The following is a 15,536-nucleotide window of genomic DNA, read 5'->3' as shown; positions in this document are numbered from 1 at the left end:
GTGTGATTTGGGGTGAATCACCTAACTCCTCTGAACCTCAGTTTTCTCATCTGTGAAATGGGAGACAACAGTATTAACCTCATAGGGTTACTGTGAGGTTTAAGGACAGAAGTCCAAGTGCTTAGCCTAGGGCCAGACACAGAGTAAGTACGCAGTCAATGGCAGTTATTACAAACAGTTCTTTGTTAAAGTTCAAATACTTCCACAGAACTCTGTAAGTCTTTAACAGGGGCCCCAGGGGTCGTGTAGACCAATAATCTCACCTTAAAAGTGAGGCGCCTTGGGACTCTCCTGGTGGTCCAGTGGCTAAGACATCATGCTCCCAAAGCAGGGGCCCGGGTTCCGTCTCTGGTCAGGGAACTAATTTGCATGCTGTAACTAAGACCTGACACAGTCAAATAAAGAATTTTTTTTTTAAAAGAAGTGAGAACTCGGAGATCTGGATAGAGTCCTGCAGGCTTCAGATGAGTACCTGCTGCCTCCCAAATGCACAGGAAGCTCCCTAAGGCTAAGCAGTCACCTTCCTACGTGTCTGTGCCCCAGAGAGCACCCACGCAGGGGCCGGGCTCTGTCAGGAGGAGTGCTGCCACAGACCGAAGGTACGCTCAACCTTCTCATGCTCAGGCCTCTAACAGTATGAGCACGGGTACTTTTGTGACAGATGGACGGATGAAGCCGCTGAACTCTCAGCAGTCATCAGGGCCTGCCTGGCTGGGGTGCTCCAGCGGAGCTACTTCGGCTCTGAGCGCAGCAGTGAGGTGCTGGTGACGGTGTGGGCTGTCATTTATGGATGGGCACGCATGCCAGGCCACAGCGTAAAGCACCTTACGTGCCCCATCTCATCTGGCTCTCACAACCTCCTTAGGAGGGAGGTACTCTTATGTAGTGAAGGACAGGGGAGCCTGGTGTGCTGCAGTCCATGCGGTCTCAGAGTTGGACACACCTTAGTGACTGAACAACTCTTCTGACACCCATTTGATAGATAAGGAAACTGAAGGTCAGAGTTCTGAGCCCATTACAGGGTTAAGTACACACTTGTCCGACTCTTCCTCTTTTCTCTCTGCCTGTATTAACAGTCCAAAAGCTGCGCTTGAAAATACTGCTGGGTGCAGGCACTGGTCCAATACGACAAGCTGGCCAGGCTTGGTACAGGTGGGCCCTGGGGAATACTCGAGGAGAGGAACTTTTCTGTACTCTCAGATGCGCTCTGTGGGCAAGGAGCTCCAGGTAAGAGAAGTGATCTGGAGTCCTGATCCACTAAGCCTGCAGATAAGGCACCCTGGCATCCAAAGACTGTGATGCTGATTTAGGTGGAAGGTAAGATCCAGTTGATTAGAATGGAGAGCTCTCTTCTAACAAGAACATACATGGCTTTGTTACATCGTATCTGGTTTTTCTTGAAAAGTTGTACAAGATTCCTAACATTCTGAGACTTGAATTCCAAACACTTTGTTACATTTTTCAAGTAATCAGGGAAGAGCTCTAAGAAGAAGTCCAGCTGAAGCCTTACCTCAACTCAGTGAACCACCTCCAGCAAACAAGCAAGTACAAGAAAAAGTGGATCAGCCCAGATGGAGCAGGTCACAGAGACACCGCACAGATGCAGTGTGGTAAAACACCACGGGCGTGACTCCTGGGCTGGAGACTCTAGCTCTGACCCCACAAGAGTCAGGAGATAAAAGTTAAATGGACCGAGAGTTGAAGTGTTGAATAGAAAGAGATAATGCCTCACTCCCACCCATCAGCCTCTGGAAGCCTCAATTGTCTACCTGGGGAAGCGGATCACCTGAGAGAGTGGCCTGACATTAGACAAAGGAACACTGCAGGGGCCTTCGGCTATGTCAGCACCTCCAGACTGTCTGTGCTGGAGGTCAGGCCCCAGAAAAACCAAGACACAGCAGCAGAACAGAGAGAGTGAGCATGGGGTGAGAGCCTGCACTCTGCTGGGAGTCATGCCTACCCGGCTCCTGTCCTCACTCTGACCCCCACCCCAGGCAGGTATTTAGTTGCTAAGCCTCAGCTTCTCCACCCTAAAAGAGAGATAATAATGTCAGCCCCAAAGAGTTGCTGTAACCATTAAATACGGTATGTAAATCATCTGGCACAGGGAGTGGCAGAGAGTTTCTCAACTGGGGGCAATTTTGCCCCCCAGGGGAGCATCTGGAGATATTTTTGGTTGTTACAACTGAGGGGTGGTAGTTACTGGTATCTAGTGGGTAAAGATCAAGAACGCCGCTATACATCTTACAATGCAAAGGACAGCCCCCCCCAACAAATGTGACCCACCCTGGAGAATGAACTGGCAACTCACTCCAAATCCCAGGGACAGAGGGGCCTGGTGGGCTACAGTCCATGGGGCCACAAAAGAGTCAGACACGACTTAGCAACTAAACAACAAATATATATATGTGCATATATACATATGTATCTATAACTGAGTCACTGTACCGTATACCTGAAACTAACACAACATTATAAATTATCTACATTTCAACACGTTTTTTTTTAATTAAAAAAAAAAATCATGCAACACAAATCGTCATTAGTGCCAAGATTTAGAAACTGTGGCTGAGCACATAACAGGCACTTCATAATTGTGAGTTATCAAATTATCTTTGTTATTATAACTATAAACAATAAATTGTCATTTCTTTCCCTCAAGGATAACCAGCATCTGTGATTAAAATGATAAGAGACAACATACATTACTTACTCTACTTCTTGTCATACTGGGTAACAGATCTGTCATGCTGGAGACAGGAAGAGCTTGTTGCTTGGCTGATTCTGGGGAGCCCAATACCTTTGCAAAGTAAATAACATAGCAGAGCACCAGGACTGTAGTGTAGGAAAGCTGAAAAAAAGAAAATAGTGGGTTTTAATTACACTGCTTTAATGTAAGCATAATTAAGAAGGGGTTTTCCGGGTGGCTCACTGGTAAAGAATCCACCTGCCAATGCAGCAGATGAGGGTTCAATTCCTGGGTCCTGAAAATCTCCTGGAGAAGGAAATGGCAACCTACTCCAGGATTCTTGCCTGGGAAATCCCACGGACAGAGGAATCTGGCGGGCTACAAACTTGGCAACTAAACTACCACCACTATCACCATAACCAAGATGTGCCTATAGATACGACCGTAAAGGCCAGTCAAGAAATAGTACTGTCTTAATTACCTGTACTTTCTATTGAGCAATGACTCACCTTCTGGAAAACAGTACTAGTCACTAACACTCAGGTCCACTGCAGCATCTCTGGGGAAGGCATCACAACACTCCACCTGACTGGGAGAATAGTTCTTCCAGGCAGGCAGAACATAACTTCCATGACAGACATCCACTAGGGCAACCACACAGCAATGTCAGATACATTCTCAGAAGGTTTGTATCTGGCCAAAGGGACGACTTTCCCACCTAGACAGCACCATGAGGACCCACATGTCCTGGCTGTGCTAATATCCAGGGATGTGCCATCATCCAGGGCTGGGGATTTCCCACGAATCCTGGAAACCTGTGACGTTATGATTAAATAGCAGAACTGAGCTGCTGTCTCTCCTCTCTGCCCAGCGCATGGGCAGGGCAAGAGCTACCACAGGACTGGGAGGGAAGAGGTGATAAAAGGCCCCACAACCCCTCCCTCTTCCCATCTGAGACAGAAAGATGGCTTCTGGTGAGGAGCAACAGTCTGGAGTTTTGTCTGCAGGTTGGGGAGCCCCTTTTTACAAGTTCCCTTCTCCTCTCTCAGCCTGAGAACAGCATTGCACAGTAGCTCAAGGACTGGGATCTCCAGGTACCACTTTCAATCTGGAAACACCAAGGCTTATCATGTAAAAAAGGCACACATCAAGGACTAAGAGGAGTCTGGATTTAGCAGGTGTAGGCCATCTGCTTTCCAAACCCATTCACGCCTGAGGACAGACCTGCCACCCACCCTCCTCCTTTCACGCCTCAAACCCTTTAAGACACAAGCAGTGCCGTGGGAGCCATACCATCTAATGCCAATGTCCTCTGTAACAAGCACCTTCTCCAGCCCCCTTTCCTGCCTCTGTCACCTTCCCGCTGCCCAGAGCCTGGGGAGGAGCAACAGTCTCTTCACAGAGTATCCTAACTACAGGATCCCTGCTCCTCTTTTTCATTGAGGAAAAATTCACATAATGTTGACCATTTTAATCATTTTACAGCATATAATGCAGTGGTTTTTAGTACATTCACAATGTTGTGTAACCACCACCACTATCTAATTCCAGAACATTTTTCATCACTCTAAAAGGAAACTCTTGGCCCATTAAGCAGTCACTCTCCATTCCTCCATTCCCTGATAACCACTAATCTGCTTTCCATTTCTATGGACTCACTCACAGTGGACATTATATATTAATGGAATCATATAATGGGTGGCCTTTACTTCCTGGTTTCTTTCACTTAGTATAATGTTTTCAAGGTTCATTTACATCATAGCACATATCAGTATTTCATTTTTATGGCTGAATAATACTCTATTATATAGATATACCATATTTTGTTTATCCATTCATCAACTGATGAACATTTAGGTTGCTTCTACCTTTTGACTATTGTGAATAGTATTATTACAAACATCTGTATACAAATTTTTGTTTGATCACTTGTCTTCAATTCTTTTGGGTGTATATCTAGGAGTAGAATTGCCGGATTATGTGGCAGTTCTATATTTAACATTTTGGGAAATTGCTAAATTGTTTTCTAAAGCTGCTGCACCATCTTACATTTCTACCAGTAATGTATGAGTGTTACAATTTCTCTATATCTTCAACAACACTCGCTATTTACTATCTTTTTGATAACTGCCATCCTAGTGGGTACAAAACAGTATCTCAACGTGGTTTTGATTTACATCTGCCTAATGAGATCAGTCCTGGGTGTTCACTGGAAGGACTGATGCTGAAGCTGAAACTCCAATACTTTGGCCACCTGATGTGAAGAGTTGACTCACTAGAAAAGACCCTGATGCTGGGAAGGATTGGTGGCAGAAGAAGGGGACAACAGAGGAGGAGATGGCTGGATGGCATCAGCGACTCGATGGACATGAGTTTGAGTAAACTCCGGGAGTTGGTGATGGACAGGTAGGCCTGGCGTGCCGCGATTCATGGGGTCACAAAGAGTCGGACACGACTGAGTGACTGAACTTAACTGAACTGAATGACTAATGATGCTGAGCATCTTCTCATGTGCTTATTTATATATCTTCTTTGGAGAAATATCTATTCAAGTCCCTGACCCACTTCTGGGGTGGTTTGTCTTTTGTTATTGAATTGTGAGAGTTCTTTATTATTCTAGACTGACTCTTTTCATTTGAGTCATGATGCCAAGAGTTGAGGGACCTGTTTCAGGAGGAACCGGGAGGCAAGCTGGAGAAAGGGGAATCCCAGCACCATAGGTGGGGCTCCCGTGCTGATATGAGATGCTGTTAGCTCTTTAACCTTTCCCACAGAGACTGATAGACAATGTCCCAGAGAAGAACTTTCACAAGTCTTATGATAAGGATGCCAATAAAACTTAAAACTCAGAACTGGCCTAGCTGACCTATGATCTATGATGTATCCTGGGTGGGAGCTACAATAATCAGAAAATCATAATGCAAGTAACTTTCCCAAGAAGAGTCAACCAATAACTGGGCATCTCTATGACCCTCCTACCCTATTAGGGAGAGTACATTGCAAACAATGATGAACACTGAGAATGGCCGTTCTAGACTTAATAAACAATAATAATCAGAAGTGGCAAAAATAATCAGAAGTAACATTTCTAAAACATGCAATTGTTGTAAGCTGCTTTTAGGAAGCAATTCTCATTCTTAATCTACAATTTTAAATCTAGCTTTTCTACGTTTCACAGAAACATCTGCAGTTTTTGCCTAGGACACAGGAAAACATTTTCACATAAATCATTACTAAGAACTTTAACTTGCTTTCCAATATATTAAGAAAAATTACAAATTAGTTTCAACTATGAGATGGTCTGATAACTATTTGATCTTAGTTTCATTTTTTAAATTAGCACTTATAGTCTAGCTATGGGGGGCTTCCCAGGTGTCTCAGTGGTAAAGAATCCACCTGCCAAGCAGGAGATATGGGTTTGATCTCTGGATCCTGAAGATCCCCTGGAGAAGGAAATGGCAACCCACTTCAGTATTCTTGCCTGGAAAATTCCATGGACAGAGGAGCCTGGCAGGCTACAGTCCATGGGGTCACAAAGAGTCAGGGACATGACTTAGTGACTGAACAACAAAAACAACGCAACAACAAAAACAACAACAACAAAAATAAGTTATATTTTTAATAGAACTAGAAAGATGAATTAGAACTAGAGAATGGGATAGAACTGAAGCCAAAACTGCTAAAACTGAAAATATACCTCCTATGACTCGATTCACGCCCTCTGAATTAGGAGAGATTTCAATCTAAGTTTAAAAGAGGCTTGGCAGAGATTCCTGCTATTCTGAAAACAATTGATTGAAATTCAGGGAAAATAACAGGCAATTTGATTCCCACCCCACCCCCTTGCTGCTTTTTTTTCTCCTCCAGAAGACTATCAGACAATCAAAGATCAGTTTGATATAGGCTTGCCCACAGAACATCTAAAGAAGCTTTCATGTATGAGAACAAACTTTCACGTCCCCCTCACAGTGGGGACCCGGTGAGAGCCACATCCGGCCTTGGACAGGCGTGGCAGCCAGAGGAGAAGCAGTGCCAAGACCATCTTTCTAGAACTTAGAGCCTTCTCCACATGCATGAACACTGCAAATGCAAACCACGCAGTAACAAGAAGTAAAACACAGATGGAGAAACAGATTATACCAAAGTTAAAAGTCGTAACTCTTACCTGGGCCAAAGAGAAAATGTACAGCCCCCAGTGAGGCAACCACAGCACAAGAAGGGCTGTCAGGACGCTCTTGAGGATTACTGACAGGCTCTCAGCAATCACCTGCAAACCCATAGTAAAGGGTATACTTTAGAGACATTATTAAAACTAGAGAGGCAAAGGAACCCCAGACAATCTGGGATAACGGTTACCCTGGTGGTAGGGGTGGGTGAGTAATATGGTTGGACACAGTATTTATAATGTTCTACTTTGGGACTTCCCTGGCAGTTCAATGATTAAGACTTCACCTTCCAATGCAGCGGATTTGATCCCTAGTAGGGGAGCTAAGATCCCACATGACTTTTGGCCAAAAAACCAAACATAAAAGAGAAGCAAAACTTTAACAAATTCAATAAAGACTTTAAAAATGGTCCACATTAAAAATTTTTGTAATTAAAAAAAAAATACTGCTCTATTTCTTGGGTTGGGTAGTAGGTTCACGGATCTTTAAGATTTATAATATATGCTATATACTATATTGTTTCGTATGTATCGCTTCCTTGGTGGTGGTTCAGACAGTAAAGAATCTGCCTGCAGTGCAGGAGACCTGGGTTCGATCATTGGCTTGGGAAGACACCCTGTAGAAGGGAATGGCTACCCAAAACTAAAAATGGTCCACATTAAAAATTTTTCTAATTAAAAAGAAAAATACTGCTCTATTTCTTGGGTTGGGTAGTAGGTTCATGGATCTTTAAGATTTATATATTATATACTAAATTGCTTTGTATGTATCAAATAATACACTTTAAAAGAAGAAAAAAAAAAGATGAAAAAGTTAATATTATTATACAACTAAACAGAATCACTAGGAAAACCCAAAAAATCTCTATGGTCCTCTTAAATTCTTATTTAAACTAGTAACTTCCCTATTAGCAAACCTGTTCTTCATTAATAGTGCAGGAGAGGTAAATTTCAACCAAGCCCATATGACAAATCTCAAGTGAATGAACTGAACTGATCATGTTACCTTTTTTCAAATACATTTTACATGCAAATTTGAAGAGCATTCTCTTTTATAAAAGCATTTTTAAAAAACCACTGTTTCATTTATTCTTCTCATTTCTCATTCACAGCAGAAGGGACACTGACCTTGAGCCTGACAAACATATGTGCTTGTGCCAAGACCCAGAAGGGCTCTCCCAGAAGTTCCACCACTGCTGAGAAGCCAAAAACCACCACTCCAGTTCCATAGTGGGGAACAACGTGAGGATCAGGCACTTCAAGCAACTGTAGCCAGACCCAGCCCAGGAATAAGGACCAAAACACACCCAAAGGAACTCTAGAAAAGGGAAAAAAATGTCTTTTAATATGCTAAATATAACAATAAAAATAAATATATGTTAAAATAGTAACACTGAACAGAAAAGAAATATGGTCATGATAAAAACAGCTACCACTTACTCAGGCACTTACTACATGCCAGGCACTATGATTCCCCCGTTTATCTCATTGAGTCCTCACCATAATACTCTGTCATTATCCCCACTTACAAGATGAAGAAACTAAGGCGGACAGGCATAGGGGATATTTGGCCAAGGTCTTAAACAGCTAGTGAAGGGCAGAAGCAGGACTCAATCCTGATCTAACCCCAAAGCCTGCTCCTATCCACTGTTTTACACTGACTTACAAGTAAAACTGCCGGAAGTGCCTGCTGTTTGCATTTAGAACGACTAAAGGATGGTATAGAGCTGGTCTTACACTTCAAATAACTGGAAGTCCAGTGCACAGTATCCCTTCAGGTGTGACCAGAAGGCTCTTCAGCATGACTGGGTGGCTAACAGTCATTCCTCTAATAAAATAAACACCTACCAGCCCTTACAACAGTCATCTCCATGAGGTAATAAAGAGTTATGCAAGGGAAGGACTGGAAAACCATTTGAACCATCACCCCTCCCGGCAGAAACTGAACTGCAGAAAAGTCATTACAATTTTTAGCTGATATACTTGACCCTCAAGAATATTTTATTTTTTATTTTATTTTTTTACTTGGTCCTCAAGAATATTTTAAAAGGCTCAGAAGTGAAATCAACATGACAAAATGAGGAAAGATACAAAGAAACACTTCAAAAGGCTTTCAAAAAATAATAAGTGGCTGTTAAAAGATCAGAAAACGCTGTAAAAAGAAATGGTTAGGAATAAAAAGATGGCACAGGTTCAGTGGGAATCAAACAGCAGAAACGACCTACAGAGGCTGAAGGGGGTAGAAATGGGGCTAGAAACGTGGCACAGAAACCCCCACCCAAAGCCTCCTCCTGGCTCCTGGCTGTCCTGAGAGAAAACAGCCAGGGAAGCTCCTTCACACAGATGTCCTCCCCTTCCTGCCCCATGCCAATGGCCCAGAAGCCCATTGCAAAACCCAAGCTGGAGACTATTCAGCTTTAGGCAAGAAATGCTGTTTAACTCCTCACTTACTACACTTGCCTCCAGGAAACTGTCTGCGGCCAAAGAACAACTCACGTGAGCCACAGGAGGCTGACAGTCTGACTCCAGTCTCGCTTGGCGGCCCCACTCAGACATGCTCGACGGAAGGCCTCTCTGGCCAGGAAGAGGGTGGTCGAGTAAAGCAGTGTTAGCCTATAAAGGAAAAGCAGAGAGTAATATGATGTGCAGTTTTTTCATAGAGACAACTTCAGGGATTTTCCAGCAACCAGGAGGAGGAAAAGTCTCAGTTATCTTGGTGGTGATGTGGAGGGGCAATGGTTTCTTACAGAAGCCCCTTCCCCAACTAATCGGACCCACGCAGTAACAGAGTTAGGAACTCAACAAGGGACATATGAGTGTGTGCCCACGGAGAGTTACGCCTAGGAGAGAAACTGCCACAGTGGCCCCCAAAGGCTACAATCTTTGTGTCTATGCAGAGGTGTGGCTCTGACCACAAGGAGGAAAAAGGGACAAGATATGACCCCACACAGAGGGCCTCTTGGCTACCCTGACACTGGTGACCTAATGGCCCCTGTGAAAGAAGCGAGGCTCTCCTCGGTGGAGAATCTCAATGCAAGCAACAAGGCTGGCAGCCATGACTGGGGCTGCTGTAACCCAGATGAGCAAGGCCTGTCTGCATCCCTCCTGGAGGGCAGCACCTAGGTGGACCCTCCTGCACCTCAGCAGAGAGTAGCGATGGTTCCCCTTCCTCGGCAGGAAGTGACCTGGATGAAGCCACAGTGGGGACGGCCCAGGGCAACAGTACCCAAGGTTGCCCAAGGACCATCCTGGAATACAGTGAATCAGCCCAAATGAGAGCGAACCATACCTTAAGCAGCTGGCCAGGCCAGATAAGGGCTGTTAGAGCAGGGATCTGGCCATCTGGGGAAGGCCGGCTGGACAGAGGCCCAAACTGCTTTAAAGTCTGAGTACCTAAGAGACCTTGGCCCTCTTCCTTCCTGTTTTTATAACAGCATGTCTCAAAGTATGGCCCCTACTTCAAAATCACCTGAAAAAACTGTCAAAATGCAGTTCCCGGGCACCTCCTCAGTCCCATCTAATGCAAAGCTCACCAGATGATTCCTTTGCCCACCAAAGTTTGAGAGCCTTCATTAAAGCTCTAAGAACAGCACCAAGAGCATATGTTCAGTAAGTATTATTATAGATGTAAAATGCTGTCTGGAACATACTGTCTTGTTTACCAGAATGTGAAGACACACCTAAGAACCTGAGCTATACTGAGCACGCACATCGCTTCATATACTTTTGTGTCATTTGTGAAGACAGAATATGTGTGGGTGTCCATGAACAGACAGGAGGAGAGTAGAAGAAACACAGTCTAAAAGACAAAGCAAGCTGGCTTTCTAAGAGCCTCCGAGGAACTAATGACAAGGACGCAGTTCTCATCCCACTGCCACTTTCCAATTATAAAATTCACTAAGGAGGGAGGGAAGGTGGCTGCTCTGGCCCTGCAATTACAAAGCACATCTTCACGATCTGCAGAACTCCTGCTTCCTTTGCTGTCAGCAGGACAAGAACACAGGATTATACCTGAGCTGGAGTTAGCAGTGAATTACTCCCACTCCTCTGCTGAGTTCTAAGAGCAGGCACAGCGGAAGAGCTGGCAGAGAAATGTGCATTTGGAGGCAGCTAATGGAAAACACACCATGGGTTCATTAAAAGCAACATCACCCGCTCATCCCCCAAACCCAGCACGCTCCTCTTCTGCCCACTGCTGAAACACTCTGCTTCCGGTAAAGGTCCAGGCTCCTAGGATCTGAGGGTGACGCACAGGTACAGAGTTTGAAGAAAACCCAACGAGGGATGCGAGCCGTGGACAATGCCAGGGTACACTCCTTCTCACCTGACGTTCACTATGCCGACGATTTCCTTCGATAGGAAGCGAAGAACAAATGCATTCAAGACAAAGGTGATCAATCGAAACAACATCTGCCCAAAAAAGAAGACAAATACATAAGAATAAACTACATTGGGAAGGTTTACTTTGCTGAAATGAACACAAGATGGCTGCTCTTTTTAATGTAATGACATACAGAAGCTTTGTCAGAGAGATTCTTTCTAAAATGTTCAAGCTGTCTGTACTGCTTCTGAAATCTCATTCCTTGGGGTCTCTTGGCACTCATGTGCAATGGTCAAAGAACCCAAGGTGCTTGGAAGTCTCCCTAGTTTACTGACAAGACGAGGGAAGCCGTGACAGATTCAATGAATTTCTTCAGGTTCAAAGTCAGGCACTCCAGTGGGCAAAAAGGGAATTCCAGTTAGTGCTTCACAGTGGCCTTCTCTTTCTAACCTATTTAGAAAGAGCGTGCACTTAGCAAGTGAAAGCCTGCATGGTAAAGCAGACTTACCAGGAATTGTGGAGTCTGATTTCTCCTTCTTTTCTGCCTAGATTTAATACCTAAGCACCTGATACTGATGTTGAATCTCTTTGAACTTTAGTTTTGTCAATTAGGAAGCAGAAAACCCCATATATATTTACTGAATATTTGCCACTTTCCAGAGAGAAGATGAAATATCTTTTAAACAATTGCAATAAGATAATATAAAACAGAGGGGAAAGGAAAACAGTCTAGCTAATGCCATTGGAAAAGGAAATGCCCCAAGATTCTTAAGCCTGTCAATTCAAAAAAGCCACCGAGCTAAGAATTCTTCCCATGAGACTGAGAAAAACAGGTCGCGATTAAATAAGGTTGCCAAATGAGGATAATGGCTGGGGTGCAAGCCTCACTAAGTGCCACCCACCTCTGCAACCTGGCAGCCCCACAAGGGTAACTCAAGGGCACTCCGGAGCAAATGATGCAAATGACAGATCACTTCTGTGTCAAGCACTCTGAGTTACACGTGAACAGTTACTATCTGGAATATTCAACCAAAGTATGCCAATGGACCACAGTGATATTTCCCACAGTATATCTCTGGGAAAAGGTATGACCAAAAGACAGACTGCAGTCTAACATGGTCCCCAAAGTGTCACAAAGCTGCAAGGTCTCCAGAGCCAAGACATCACAGTGTTAACTTTTATGGAGTCCAAGATGACCTTTTGAAAATCTCAGGAAAGCTCGGTAGCGTCTCCTGAGAAACATGCAGGTACATACATAAGACACCAAATTCTGTATTCAGTTTTAGAGATTCGAAATGAATTCACGCAGCTCTTAACAGAAAAAGTTTTCTCAGCTCAGCATCTCAACTCACCATTAGCTAAACTTGTCTTCGAATTTTTGTAAGCCTCAATTTTCATTTATGTCAAATGAGGCTACCTGCCTCACAGAGTTGATAACAAGGACCAAACAACACCAAAAAAGTGAAAGCATTTTTGAAAAATGCATCCAAATAAAAGGAATTAATAATTTCACTATAGCTGGCTCAGAGTGAAGACAGGCAATAAACTCCCAAATTCCTGCAGAAGAGTGTAATTGCAAAACTACTGTACCTCAAGTGCCTGCATTGTAATTTGAGAAAGCCCAGAAGACTGAATTAAAACACTCCAAGAAACCTAAACATTATGGCTATTACACACACACACACACACACACACACACACACACACACTTCCCTGATGGTTCAGTGATTAAGACTCAACACTACCAGTGCAAGGGATATGGATTCCATCTTTGGTTGGAGAACTAAGATCCCACATTCTATAACCAAAATAATAAATAAACACATAAACATATTTATGTTAACTTCAAAGTTATTGTTGCTAATAAACTTAATGTCTCAGGCCATATCCACACCTAATTGGCTTAAGTTAAGGTTTGAGCTAATGAAGCTATGAAGTTGTTCACATTTCCCATATTTGCTCCATATTGTGGCCCTTATTAGCAACACAGTCTTCATTTAACTTTGTAAAGGACTTGATAGTTTTTTCTAAAAAGCCCGTTCACATCTTTTAAATAGCTGATCCCTAAAAGCAACCAGGTAAATGCACAGGAAGCAAGTAACTCTCAGAGCAAAGGGATTTGCCACATGAGAAGCAAATGACCCAGCTTGACCTAATGGCTAAGGCCATCCGACTCCTAGGCTAGTGGGCTTTCTGTTATGACTTGTTTTCTTTTTATGAAGCCAATCTCAGTAGTAAGATATTGTCAAACGTTGAACAATCAACACTGTGGATAAAACACTGAATTCAAATAGCTATCAGTGTGGTGCAATAGAAAAGAAATACAACTAAGTAACTCGGGATTCACCTAATTTAGGGTTACATGAACAGCTAACTAAGTGTATATTTGTGCAAGGAATTCTTCTACGTGCCTTACGTAGCTCATCTCATTTCATTCCTACAATGACCATTTACAAAGTTCATATTACCATAATAAAAACAGCTAACATTTAGTAAGTATTTATAATATGCCTAATGACATTATGAGGTTGCACTATCATTATCATTTAAGATGAGAGACTGATGACTGTAGAAGAGATTTTCACCAAAGGCAGGCACTTAGCAAGTGACAAGGCCCTAACATGAGCCCTGGTCTGCCTGATTCTTTCTCTCAACTTCCATGTGAAAAGCTGCCTCTCTAAAATAAGGCGGAGAGTAGATTCAGGGCTTTTGTGAGTAAGGGTTGAAAGGCTCAGGAGCAAAACAGAGAAAAAATGAAACACCTGGCTTCACGGCTAAATGACTTAGAATGGCCTGGCTCTAGGGTTAAAAGAATCTTAATGATGACATTTGGATCAACTGGCATGTACCACATCTGACAGATAATAAAAATTAGTGCCAAGAGGAGTAAGTGATTTGTCCATGGTCACGCTGCCGGAAGGAAGATGTAGTCAATATACTACTGTGTTAAGTAACAATTATCCACATAAGCCCCACCCAGCCTCACAGCAACCTTATGACCTAGGTACTATTATTACTCCCATTTTATGAGGAGTCGTCTTGGGTTATGCAGCAAGCATATGATAGAACCAAGATTCCAAATCAGGCCTGTGTGAACCCAGGTCCCTGTTCTTAGCTATGCCATACTGTCTCTCTGAACTCAGTGGGGGTCAAAGCTTGAAAAAAAGTTTGAGGTAAGGAGTGGAACATGGATAAAAAAAAATTAACAAATAAACAAAAAACCCTGGCTTAAAAAAAAACAAATTCTAGAGCACCCGAGGCATCCCTCCCTTACTGCCATATGGGAAACAGAATGCTCAAAAGGAAAGTGATTTGTCTGCAATCTCTCAGCTCTGGGCCCAGGTGTCCCCTCTCAGGCGCCACCGCCTCTCGCCAAACCCCTCCGTATTAGCTGTGTCCACGCCGGAATGGGTTCTCAAGGGCCCGAGGGTCTCCCCGTGAATCTCGCTGCAAGACGGGCTGGGGCCGGTCCCCCATAGTACCTGAAGGAGCAGACCTGAGGAGGCCAACCGGGCCGCCTGGCCCAGCACCTCCCGGCTGCCCATAGCTTCGGCGCACGGGCTCTGTCTTCAGAAAACGCCTCCGATACCCGACTTCGTCGCGAGAAGATGGCGTCACCGAGGGACTCGCTCGCTGATTGGCAGTTTCCGTACGGCGGAGGCGGGGCACTGGAAGATCTGGCCCTTTAAGAGGACGGGAGTACAGCTGCGTCAGTGTAGTTGCGCCGCCTCGCCGCTCAGGTTTGTAGTAATTGGTGGTTTGTGTGTCTGTCCCTACGCGTCCGAAATAAATTAAATATTGTGACCATACTAAGAGACGCTGTTAACGTAGACAAAACCCCTTCTCTAAAGCTCCCAGCCATCAACCAAGAAACCCTACCTTCCCTGGCTTCATGTGCCAAAAGGAACAAGCTATTCAAGGACCTGCGTAAAAAGAGTCTTGATAATTTGGCCTTCGCTTACAACATCACGGCCATGGTCCCCTGAATCAGACTGGACAAGACTGTCCCAGTTTTACAGCGAAAACACTGAGGACTAGAAGTTAAATACAACATCTTCACTTGTGTGATTTTGTGTAATGCTTTCTCAAGTGCTGAAAAATTGGACCCTGTTGTCAGAGAGGGATAAGGTGAGACCTGGAGATGTGAAGTGACTTGTTCATGTATATACAATTTCTACCAGTGTAGAGCAGACCCCAGACTCCTGATCCTAAACTTGCCTCTCTTATCTACATACTACCAGCTGTGAGAACAGAGAAGTGCTTCAGAAAATGTAAAGTGCCCAGCACAGTCATTAGTTGTTCTGTCCATGCTATCATCTGCTATGCAGGCCATAGAAAGTACTATTTATCTCTTTTAGGCC

At 44.0% G+C, this 15,536-nt stretch overlaps 1 protein-coding gene across 4 annotated transcripts in view; it reads right to left on the bottom strand.

Annotated features, from left to right (window-relative positions):
- RFT1 (RFT1 homolog) overlaps nucleotides 1-14,771 on the bottom strand; it is a 40,334-nt gene extending 25,563 nt beyond the window's left edge. For 3 of the 4 annotated variants that reach the window (XM_065933489.1, XM_065933491.1, XM_065933492.1), the window contains exons 1-6: nucleotides 14,658-14,771; nucleotides 11,179-11,264; nucleotides 9,351-9,467; nucleotides 7,983-8,172; nucleotides 6,855-6,956; nucleotides 2,705-2,851 (exon numbers count right to left, since the gene is read on the bottom strand). In XM_065933489.1, coding sequence (XP_065789561.1) covers nucleotides 2,705-2,851; nucleotides 6,855-6,956; nucleotides 7,983-8,172; nucleotides 9,351-9,467; nucleotides 11,179-11,264; nucleotides 14,658-14,720 — 705 coding nt within the window. In that variant the 5' untranslated portion in view covers nucleotides 14,721-14,771. The remainder of the gene's footprint in view (nucleotides 1-2,704; nucleotides 2,852-6,854; nucleotides 6,957-7,982; nucleotides 8,173-9,350; nucleotides 9,468-11,178; nucleotides 11,265-14,657) is intronic. The other variant, XM_065933490.1, reaches the window with a different exon arrangement.
- Between the last annotated feature and the right edge of the window lie 765 nt (nucleotides 14,772-15,536).

The sequence above is a fragment of the Muntiacus reevesi genome, chromosome 4, assembly GCF_963930625.1.
Source record: "Muntiacus reevesi chromosome 4, mMunRee1.1, whole genome shotgun sequence".
NCBI classification, from domain to species: Eukaryota; Metazoa; Chordata; class Mammalia; order Artiodactyla; family Cervidae; genus Muntiacus; species Muntiacus reevesi.
Note: the sequence above shows the minus strand (reverse complement) of the source record. Positions and strands in the feature narration are given on the sequence as shown.